Here is an 11,501-nt window from a genome sequence, read left to right as displayed (position 1 = left end):
CGAGCATCCATTCAGCGTGTCCTCTTCCGTAGGAGGCGAAACTGATGATTTGGGAGCGATCCGCTTAACGGACTTGCGCAACTGTAGAGAATGGACTTCCGCGCGGTCGAAAAAGGGAAGAAGGCACAAGGTGGCCAACAATAAAGTCACAACCGTCCATATGCGCGCTCAAGAGCAGAACACCCCATTTCAAAGCTTTGCTTCCTTCCTAGGCTGCCACCTGCTCGTGTCTATAGTCAATCCACCGCGCAACACACCACTGACCAGAATGGACCGTCTGATGACCGCGTTGGCCACTACAGCGGTGTCCACCCTCGCAACGCTCTACTTCCAGCTGATTTTCGCGCCTTCAGAACCTCTAGAATCCCGTGAAGTGGCGATCGCCTTCGCAGCTGCCGTCGCAATCTTTGGAGCCGTAACTTCACTGCCTCTTCCAACAATACTCCGCTACTTGTACGCTGGTGCTGGACACCTGTGCAAAGGTAAGCCGTCCAAGCGCTTCCTCTACCGATTCTGCACGCACGGGATTTTCGCGCACCGCTCGGAGCCGCGTCTGCCCTTCTCCAAAACGCTGGCCGGGCCGCTCCTTGAGCTGCTAGACGTAGCGGCCGGCGATCCTCGGCCGGTAGATGTGGCCACACAGTGCTTGGACGACATGATGTTCGATTCGGACTCTGGTTTGCGAAGGCGCTGGTCTAACCCGGACATGGGACAATCTGCCGTTGTGCCGCTTAGGCTTGCTTCTTCTACTCTTCCCGCTTCGGCGCCGCCCAAAAAGGTTCCCTCGTCATCCGCGTTAACGTTGGCCAGCGTCATGGTTCATCCGAACGCCGAGGGCCACCAAGACTTGGCCGGCGTCTCGTCGCAGTTTTCCTTTGACTCGTGCGAGTCGAGTATCAGCCAGCTGGCCACGGCAACTGACACTGAGACGCACGAGAGCGTCGACCTCGAGCTGCGACTTCTGCGGGAAAACGACGCCTCAAAGCCCGCCGACGCCACCAACTGCGTCGAGATAACAGACGAACACTGGGGAGGTGCTGGTCAGCCGAAGTGCAGAGTGAAGTGCGAAGCGAGGAGAGACAAGCTTAAGAAGACCTTTCCGCCACGCAAAGTGAAAACTTCATCCACCATCGAAAGAGGAGACGCATCCTGTCTTCCGCCGGCCGTTACAGATCCGGAAAGCGGCGACATCGCAGTCGACGGCTTCACCTATCGGCGGCGAGAGTTGGAACGCGACAACCTGCGGCTTGTCGTCTCTTGCAGCGGCGATGAAATCCTGGAAAGGCGAGTTGACCCTTCGCCAAAGATTTCCAGTCTCACAAGCGCACTTTCGTCCCTGTCTTTTCTCGGAAAACGACAGAAGAGCTTTGGAGCCCCACAACCGTCCGGCGCCGCCAATAAGAAGACGACCTACGGAGTTGCCGGTAACAAGAGCAGCCTCTTTACCTTTTCGAGCTTCTCGGAAGAACCAACGCTGCAGCTTCCCCGCGCCTCAGAACATGACTTTCTGAGCATCACAGAAACCTCGGCAAGCACTGAGAAGCCTTTGGTGGTTGGCGGTGTTTCTTCGTCCGAAATCACCGCAGAGATACAGCAAGGTTATAAAGGCGCCTTCAAACCGCCAAGCGTCGACGTTGAAAGCCTGGAGGACAGTTCCCTGGAGAGTGTCCTGTCTCCAGCTTGCTTTCAGAGCCTTTCCGCAGCTCAAACCCCACATAATCCCGTTCAGTTGCCCGTTCAGGGCCAAAACATCTCTGATTTCGGCGGGGAATATTGCGCCAAGAAGGGCCGACTCCATCACACCGTTCTTACTCATGAGCACAACGCCAACGCTTGCTCCCCTTGCTCTATTCCTCCCGGCGTCTTCATCTCATGGCTCCTGGCCGCTCTCACGGTCACCTGCTCCCTGTGCGTCATGTTGCTAGGCAACCGCGTGAGCGTGGCGGCGACGTCGGACGTTTACCTGGCCGCGGTCGTGTCCGTGCTCTTCCTCTGGATGGTCGGGATGAGCCTGGATGCTGCCGTGGGACTCCTCCTCTTTGATGAGCAAAGAGCTTATCCGGATTACTGCATCCGCAGCAAGACACAAGAGGAATCTGTGGAGGAAGGTGACGATGAAGAAGATACGATTCTGTGATTGTGGTTTTAGTGGAGTGCCTTGAAGGGTTAATCCAGTTCGAAAATGTGCTGTGGTGGTGTTTCTTATGCTCAGATGGCTTTGGTGTTATTCAAACCGATTTTAACTTTACAAAAATATTCTGACATTGGAGTTTTCAAGCCGATTTCAACCTTACCAAATGCTTTGTTCCTAGTAACTTTGTCGTTTCCTGGGACTTCGTTCTCGTCAAACCTATTAAGACTGCCAGAAATTTGATTACCTTTCCTAAAGATAAGAAAACGGTGACCTGTTATCGATCAATGATAAAACAGTGCAAGAATGGCGTAACTATTATTATACTTGCTATGAAGCCTTAATAAGCATATTTTTGCATTATCAAAATAACGTCAACGATTAGTTGCATACAGTGAAGTTCTGTGGTCAAAATAGACAGATCTATGAGTTGTTGTTTATTTCATTTCAAATTAGTGGTTCTCAATCAGTTGCCAGAAAAAAATTTGCGAAAAATCCTGGAATTCACTAAAAGCAAACATATTTTTTTCGTATGGCATAACTTGTTAGATGTACATTGCATCAATTTTTATTTTATTTCGCCTAGGATGACGCTATGCATGGGTGTAGTAATGCGAAGTATTGTTTTATGGCAGTGGTTCCCAACCTTTTATGACTTGCTGGCAAAACTAAAAAAATAAACAAATCAAGTACGAAATGTAGCAAATATAATTGAATTTATTGTACTTTTTAATTAGTTGTATCAAGAGTCTCACCCATAGAGCAAAACTAGATTGTTAAAAGCCCCAAATATCTATCGGCATCTTGAGCATTAGAAATATCACACAAAGGTGGATTAGAACTACTTGTTTAGGGTTAGTGTTAAAGTAAGTCGTACTGCGTAAACAAAAAGTTGTTTGAAAGGTTGGGGACCACTGGTTAAATTCAAGCCACTTTCAGCCTATATGAACTACAAACTACTGTTGCTATTGGCAATTTCCACGTCTTTTTTTACCTGGTGTCTTAACATTTTTACTGATTTACGCTATTTTCTAGTATTTGACATTGTATAGAAATTTATAGAATCTATTTTTTTTCCTTTTCATACACTGTTTCTGCATGTTTTATTTTTCAGAGTTTACCAAGTTCCGCGTTGACTTTTTTCGCGTTTTATCGTTTTGACTGCCGAGCCAAGAATGTGACAAACAAAAAAACAAACACACGGGCGTTTTGTCGATAACTTTTTATTTACTGCAAGCCCGCTACTCCCTCGCAGCAGTAACGTGTGCAAAATAATTAACATCTTACTCTCTGAATATGAAGAATTGCCAGCAATAACAACAACGACAACAAAGTGAAACTGAGAGCGCGAAAGCACAGCGACATAAAAAATACGCAACAAATAAAAAGAAAAAAATGCGATCGTGAAACCATTTGATACGAGTCTGTTTGCGAACTAAAAAGTAACACTGTAGCAAGGTCGCGCTTTCAAACAGGCAGACTTTCCATGCGTTTAAAAACGACGCCGAAACAGTACATCACATGAAACTTAGCACAAAAAACGAGCGAAAAAATCGTATTTCATGTTGTGTCGTAAAAAAGCAAAATGTAACGCGCGATTACAGACATTTAAAGACGCAAGAAAACAGCTAGCTAGCGGTGATAAGATACGTTTCGGAGCAGCAACTACCAACACGCTTCATATAGATTCTATGGCACACCCGTAACAGCAAATAAAATCGATCAAAAACGAAAAAAGGCACATTTCATAGTACAAATTCCAAAAGGTGGCAGTGAAGAGCTGTCTCGCTGAGAATTTCGTTCGCGTATTGGTTGCCTGGCAACCGATCCAAACAACAAAACTCGGGAGAAACTTTCGACGAAAAAAAAGCCCCCCGGGACGAATTCGGTCCCTTGTTTCCCACAGTGCTGAACGGCTCGCGACAATAAACTGTTAAAAGGCCGGAGCGGTGTTTGGTTTTAAACCAAGCGTCGGACAACCGGGAAGAACAATTGCGAAAGCACGTGTAACGCCGAGCTGTAGCAGCGACGTGCCCACACTGGTCGTACGGGCTGGAAGCCAAAGACAATGGGTCGCGTTTAAGACAAAGCGTTTGGAACTTGTTCGATTGAACGTATCACGCTACATCCTCTTTTTTTTTTCAAGGAACAACAACAACAAATAAGCTACGCTTCGATTTAAAGAAAAAATGTAATGGTTCGGACGCAAACGGTAATAGAGAAAAACACTCAACGAAAATCGGTTTTTATGGGATCATACCTCGTTCGGTTTAATAATAAAACATCTGGCCTAATGGCCTGTATATAAACTACATGATCGCGAAAGTTAAAAAATTGATAGGATAATAAGGGGAAATCTGTGCGGATCTTTAACGATCCATGTTAAGGACATCTTGTTAAAACGGTTGCGGGATAAAGCCAGATGTACTTTGACACATTGGTAAATCGTTAAAACGAATTAAACCTTGTACACCAGCTTATTACGATGCAAGAAAAAAAATCACTTGTGAGTTAAGAAGCACAGGTGTAAGCACAAAGAGTGCTTAATCTGCCGTATACCGCAACAGAAAAGGTTCCTGGTCGTTTTCAGGGCTTAGTTTCAAAATATTACCAGCTACGACTCTAAATTCGAGGATATTTTGCGTGACGGCGGGCTGGAGGCAAGTTGCATAAGCGCCATGGCTCCGTCCCACTGGTCTGAAGAGGTGTCGCCTGAGGAAGTGTTCGCAGAAGAAGAGGAAGATGACTTATCCACTGAGTCTCGCCTGACGATCACACTGCAAGCGATCGACTTCCGTTCGTCACTAGGTGGCGTGCAGGGGTCGCTTCCCTCTTCTGTCGATTTGAGATCGCGAAGGAAGCTATAGTGGCCGAGTCGCGGAGGTGGTGACTTTCCCCCGGTCTCTTCAAGGCTCAGCAGGCTCTGGACGGAAGCGATCGACGTCGATGCCAGACCCTGCTGTTGCTGCTGCTCCAGGTTCAATCTGCGTCGCGGCGAGTCTCCGAAAGCCGGGAAGGTTGGAATAGCGGGCAGCGGGCGTTCAATCGGCGGGAGACTTAGCTTTCCGCCGATGCACGCATTCTCCGCGGCCTGTTGTTTCAGCAACTGCTCGTTGTAGGCTAGGATACGTTTTTTGACCGGCTGCCGCGGGTCGAATTTTGGAGGTTGGGCGACTTGGTTCATGCGCTTTGGCGAGAGGGGTATGCGGACCGCCGGGTCGTCCAGTTCGGCGCCGGGTGGCCTGAAGGGCCCGTTCGTTTTGCGGTTTTCGTCGGTCAGCAACTGCCGTTTGACCGATGGGCCTTGCGTGGGAGATCTGGGCTTGGGAAGGTCTAGCGATATCTGTAAAACAAGGTTTTGTTCAGATGAGGGTCCGGTCATGTATGCTGTTGGTAGAGTATATAGACCAGTGCTATTCAATCGGTATACTGTATAAAGTGTATAGTGCATACAGGCAAAATGTAGGATATTTAACTAACAAAAGGTATACGAAGGTTATAGAGATTAGGGCGGTATTATAGTGCATGTCACGCCGGAGTATTTTAAATTCATCGTACTTGTCCGATACCTAAAGTTTTGTAGTCCGGTACAAATGACGTTATTACTTTGTTAATATGGTCAAACGAGCAAAATAGATAAAAAAGTTTTTTTTAACTCCAGTTGTTAAGCCTATCACAATTTGGAATCGGATCGGCAGCGATACTATTACTTGACATCGGGTATCAGCTTCTATTCGCCATTATCGGACACGCTTAAATGGCTTAACCAGGTTTTATTTTTGGTTGCCACGAAGGCCTGACCAACGTGAAATCCTGTTTTTCAGGCAAGATATATTACCAATACATATACAATCACTTTACCAAATAACTAACTTTTTTACGATTTGTGAGGTACGATGTTCTTAGCAAGGGTAAACCATAGAAAAAAAGGTTAATGGGCACTGGTATGGACATGTGCACACATACATAAAAATACAAAGTGTCATTTAGGCAGTTTCTATATAAAATCTATTCTTCGTTTCAATAAAAATTGAACGCCCTAAGTGTTTTTGCTGCAGTCGCAAACATGAGCATTTGTAATTTAGCTATTTATGTAACTAATTATGGAAAGACCCAGCGTACTCAGTTAATCTCGATACTGCGGTTTAGCTCTTGATAAGTATCGCTACGGTAAACACCCATCGTTTGACGGCAGGGCTTTAAAAAATACCCTTTTCAACATTTCCAATAAAAGCTGCCTTTCAGTGAGATTTAAAATCATGGTCTTTATGCGATCTTAGGCACGCACTACAAACAAACAGCCCAGAGGTGGGGCAAGTGGACAAGTTACTAAACAAATTAGAACTCAAGCAAATATGGCTAAGTAACGCGGTTAATGTTGCCTATTGGAATGTCCCTGTTTGTTATTGATTTTGTCGACCTGACTTTAGTGCCCAAAATATTAAAGAGCGGCATCGCAATGAATTAGGAAGTGTCGGTCATCTCTATATAGCCTACATATGACATCAACTGTAGGGTTTTTTTCCCTGAAAGTCCCTGTTTTATCGATTTTGTTAACTCGACTTTAGTGCCCTAAGTGTTGGGAACCAGCATCGGACTGAATTAGAAAGTGTCGGCCAACTCTATGTACATATGACATCAACCGTAGGGTTTTTTCCCTGAAACCCGTTTGCATTACAGAAACGCTTTATCAGAGCGCAGTGTTAAATACAGCATATTAATGGCTATATTACATAAAGCATATTAATGGCCATATTACATAATACCATCATAAACAAAATCTGGAAGTTCTATTGGTTTTACTAATGTTATATGAGATTTTCGATATGACAATTGTAAATTTGTTTTGAGTGTCTTAAACTTCGTCTAACAATAACAACATTAACTGCTTCGTCTTGTTATTTGTGTCGAACTAGGTAAAGAGGGCAAAGGGTTGAATTTGGAAATATATAATCCAAATTAGAATGTTATGATTTGAAATTATGACTCAATATATTATAAAATTTGGCTGTTTCTGGGTGGCAACATATTTTTATGAAACAAATTTAAAGACTTTAAAAATCATTTTAAGGGGTCTAAAATTAGATTATTCGGCATGTTTTGAATGTAATTCGAAAACAAAACAGTATATATGTCATGTTCAACACAATAAAAAAAACAGTTTGAAAATTTATTTTAGTTCTAAAAAAACATACATTGAGATGCACATGAAAGTTATTAGGACTTTAAATTGAAAAGCATTTAAAGAGTCCAAGACTTAGTGCAACCCTATGGTACAGTAACAGTCCACATCGCAATTTGTATTTAGATTTGAAGTAAGTTATTTAGATTCAGTTAAATTGGAATTTTAAATTATGCTACTATTTAATTGCATTTTTCAAAAAGCAACATCTCACTCAAATCCCCATTTACGTCTAACAACAGGTGTCACCCAGCCAAGACAAAGGACAACTATTCGATTGAGGGGCTGCTACCTTTGTTGATTTTGGTGTTTCCATTGTCGTCGTTGCTATTTCGCATTTCCCGTGATTTGAATCCTCATCGGAACTTGTGTACGTCTCCGAAGATTCGCGTTTCAGGTTCGATCGATTTGCACTGTTGGTTCTGTCCAGTCTAATCAGGAAACATTACTAACGTTATAACTCGATTTAACTGCGAAAATGCATTTACCAAGACAAAACATTTCATTACAAGTGAACCTGTATATGAATATACTGTTGCTGCCAGGCATTGCACCTATTATAAAGTTGTTCTTCCCAAAAATACTATTTAGAAAAAAACTAATAACTATTTGCCGGAAGAACAATTGTATAACTGAAACTCACTGTATATGTTTTTAACCAGTAAATATAAAATTGTGAAACATTATTTTAGCATATTGATAAATAATATCGAATAAGATTTTATGTAATGGAGGCGTTTATTTTGCTTATATTTTCTGTTTTATGACAATACAAGTGAAGCATATTTATTTATTAAATACCAAATTAAATAAGCTTCGCTCAAACTAAGATTACGATTGTGTGAGCGTGTAATTAAACCTATCTTGATTTAGCCAATTTGGTAGTAAAATTCATCAAAAACTTCAGGTTGTATAGTAACGCTTGGACATACTGGCATTTAAAAGTAGCTCCACTGACCACTGCCATTACTAAAAACTTATTAACTTTAGTAAAATTCTATTAGCCACACTCTTTTGAACCTTACCTTGACCGAACATATTTATCAAGCCAGGAAGATATAGCAGTGTCCTGGCGTGGCCCACTGACCAGTAACCCCTCCAAAGCACCTCGGTCATCACGCAACAACTTTGCACTGGGATGGTCGGGACAATGGCGGTTGGCATGGGTAAATCGCACCGGGCATCCTAGAAAAATTAATCAGGGATAAATTTACAATTTCCTACCTAAAGATTATATGCTTCTATTATACTGATGCTATACTGAAGGATGACGTTTAGGACAAAATGATAATGTAAGTCAAATGTTAACGAGTATTTTTTTAACCAGAAAAGGAGTTCTGCTTTGGTAAACGTGATAACTACAAAAGTTAATTGTTTACCTTTTTATACACATTATTGTGTTTCAACATTGCAGCCACCTTAAAAATTTTACTAGACCATATACCTTTTTGTTAACTTTACAAATCCCAATAAAGTTAACGACTGCAAATTAAAATGCAATAAAGGGTATTCAACATATAAATAAATCACAGCATGGATCATTAAAATTGAATGAAAGTGCTGTATGTTTACCTTCATCAGAACATTTAAATGGCTTCTCCCCTGAATGTAATCTTTGGTGAGTTTTTAGTTGGCCACTCTGAACAAATGATTTTGTGCAGTTGGGATAGTCACATCTGAAAGGTAAAATGCAAATATTTAAAATCTAATTTGCAGACTGGTGGTTTTCTAATTAAACTGACAAAACAATACCAACTATATATTTGAATTTTCCCGCTATTTCCAATTCATGAAGAGCCCTTGTTAACTTTGAACTCAAGTGGTACAAAGAGCTACTTCAACAAGAAATGACTTAAGCGCCGGAAATTCTAGTCATGTGAATGTGATACAAAAATGACCCACTGAATAGCACAGTTTCTTACACATTTCATTAAAACACTTAATATTTTACAGTTTTGCATGAACAGTGTGTCCCGTTGCCTACCTGTAAGGTCTTTCGCCAGTGTGCGTGCGAAGATGGGCCTGAAGAGACTTTTCTCTTGGAAAAACTCTGTGGCAAATGTGGCAACGGATTGTACACGTTGAATTTGATCCGAAATATTGCAAAGTCGAGATTACATCTGCTCTTGGCCTTCCCCGCTTTGACCTGGTAACATAGTTAAGCTTTTGAAAATTAACATATCAAAAACAACTACATTTTTTTAATTTTACCAAAGAATAAATTTATTATAATAAGTAAATAGGAAATATTTTTTTAGGGTCTAACTTTCTTTGGATACTATTTATGAAAAGGTAACAGGTTAATGCAATTAGGTGTACAACTGGCTTAACTATCAGCACAAAGGTTGTTTTTTAAACAATTTTGATATATTACAAACAATGTGGGGCTGCTGATAACTATATGTTGGTTTTATTTTGATATTTCTTAGCTGTTTCTTATTTTTTCAGGGTTTTTTCCTGTCAAATTTAATAAATATATACCTAATATAAAAATATATATTAAACAATAAACAACACATCAGATTAAATTTTTAAATAAAAATGACTCTGGTCTGCCAGCGTGTTACACACTTTTATAAAAAAAATCAAAGGAACAATAACAAATCTGGGAAATTTAGTTTTACAATGGCACTTTCTAAACACATCACTTGGGCTGTATATAAAAATAAATACAAGGCTCTTTTTATTTTATTACAAAACTTAATTTAAAACATTCACAGACTTTGTGGAAACCATGGTACTCTAAAAAAACATTTTTCTAAATTTCACTTGGAAATGTTGAAAACTGTCCTACCCGGTAGGTGTCGAAGTAAGGGGGCTTGTCTTTGCAATCGAGGTTAGTCTGTGGATGTTTGGTGAAGAAACTGAGCCACCCAAAGAGGGTGAACTTCTCACAGCGGCATGCAGCGTGCTGTAAGAGCCAGGCTCGGGAAAGGAGTTTTGGTGGGTGGGACCGATGTTAATCGGGGGTGAAAGTGGGGGCATTCCGGTACAGCCATATCTGATTAGAAAGCAATCTGGGGTTTGTATTCATTCAAAAAATGGTTAATAAGTGAAAACAATTTTAGCGGCATGCATGTAATGTAACATTTTTTAAATGCATAATATACAATTTTCTTTGCAATATTTATAGTTAATTGCCACATGTTAATTGTTGAACAAATGAACTTACTATTTTCCATTTAAAAACAATAATAATCATATTATGCAATAAAGACTCTAAAAAATATTTTGTCAAAACAATGATTCTCCTAATTCAGCAAATTCAGATGCTTTTTATAACATTAACAAGCAATTATTATCAACTGTAATTCCTTCAATTGTAAGTCATTTTCACCAAGTTAGTCATTAAATTGAAAGTCATTTTCACCAAATTAGTCACCATTTTTTTTGCACCAAAAACAGAAACTATTACAGACGTTAAATAGCTTTGTACCTGTTGATTTGTGGAAGGTGAAGAGGTGGTACTGACTCTTGTGGGGCACGCCATTGCCAATTCGGATTCAACATGAGATTTTTGTACAAGTTTGAATCGCACTCTGAAAAGAAATTCAAAAAAGGTAAAGCAGCGCATAGATTTAGTAACTGCCCCAAAACATTAAAAAATACCAAAAATCAACAATTTGTTTAATTATTTTTTTTAATACCGTAATCTGAAAAGTTCGGCAAAACAGCTGTTGGTAATTTCATGGTAGAAGGCATCATAACGCTTGAGTGTTGTTCCCTTGCAGGCAAAAATGGGTAAGAATAAGATGTCATGATAACAACTGGTTGTTATTTTAATTCATAAGTTACTCATTATACAACAAAAACTTCTGTAATTTTAAGGAATATTAGTATTAAAACAAAATTTAACCTAATTTGGCTCTGGTCTACAATTCTACCACATTTTTTGCCGGGGGGTTTAAATTGCTAGTACATTATTTGGGTTCGGGTGTGAGTCAGCATTTGGGTTAGGGTAGGTCAAGTTTTATCATTATATTTATTTTCCCATATTTATTTCTTATTTGCAATATTATTTTTGTCAACTTATTTTGCTACTGTTAAAAAAAGTGTTGGAATTCTCAAGAATTTTTGTTGTTTTTCCAAGCATACCATTTATAAATCACATATAGGAATTTTAATTGATCATCACCTAAATTTGACAAAGTTTTACATGTTACATTGAAATAATAAAACTGTCTCACA

At 40.5% G+C, this 11,501-nt stretch overlaps 1 protein-coding gene across 1 annotated transcript; it reads right to left on the bottom strand.

Moving 5' to 3' along the window:
- Nucleotides 1–3,348: 3,348 nt before the first annotated feature.
- LOC146163413 (uncharacterized) lies at nt 3,349–11,112 on the bottom strand. Its single transcript, XM_083382148.1, has 8 exons — nt 10,961–11,112; nt 10,750–10,852; nt 10,108–10,314; nt 9,298–9,459; nt 8,886–8,989; nt 8,339–8,498; nt 7,606–7,744; nt 3,349–5,474 (listed from the first exon to the last, which is right to left on the bottom strand). Exons 1-8 carry the CDS (start codon nt 11,070–11,072, stop codon nt 4,746–4,748), a joined length of 1,716 nt encoding a protein of 571 aa, XP_083238274.1. The 5' UTR covers nt 11,073–11,112; the 3' UTR covers nt 3,349–4,745.
- Nucleotides 11,113–11,501: the final 389 nt, after the last annotated feature.

The sequence above is a fragment of the Ascidiella aspersa genome, chromosome 2, assembly GCF_963924565.1.
Source record: "Ascidiella aspersa chromosome 2, kaAscAspe10.2, whole genome shotgun sequence".
Classification (NCBI taxonomy): Eukaryota; Metazoa; Chordata; class Ascidiacea; order Phlebobranchia; family Ascidiidae; genus Ascidiella; species Ascidiella aspersa.
The sequence above is the reverse complement of the archived record's forward strand: the minus strand, read 5'-3'. Positions and strand labels throughout refer to the sequence as shown.

Bases quoted from the DNA above. Each gene is read 5' to 3' on its own strand.
- LOC146163413 (XM_083382148.1), bottom strand. From the start codon at position 11,072: ATGACATCTTATTCTTACCCATTTTTGCCTGCAAGGGAACAACACTCA. The intron at 9,460-10,107 runs GTAGGACAGTTT...CTATGTTACCAG, and splicing joins CTTACTTCGACACCTACCGG to GTCAAAGCGGGGAAGGCCAA. The intron at 8,499-8,885 runs GTAAACATACAG...TAATTTTTCTAG, and splicing joins ATTTAAATGTTCTGATGAAG to GATGCCCGGTGCGATTTACC.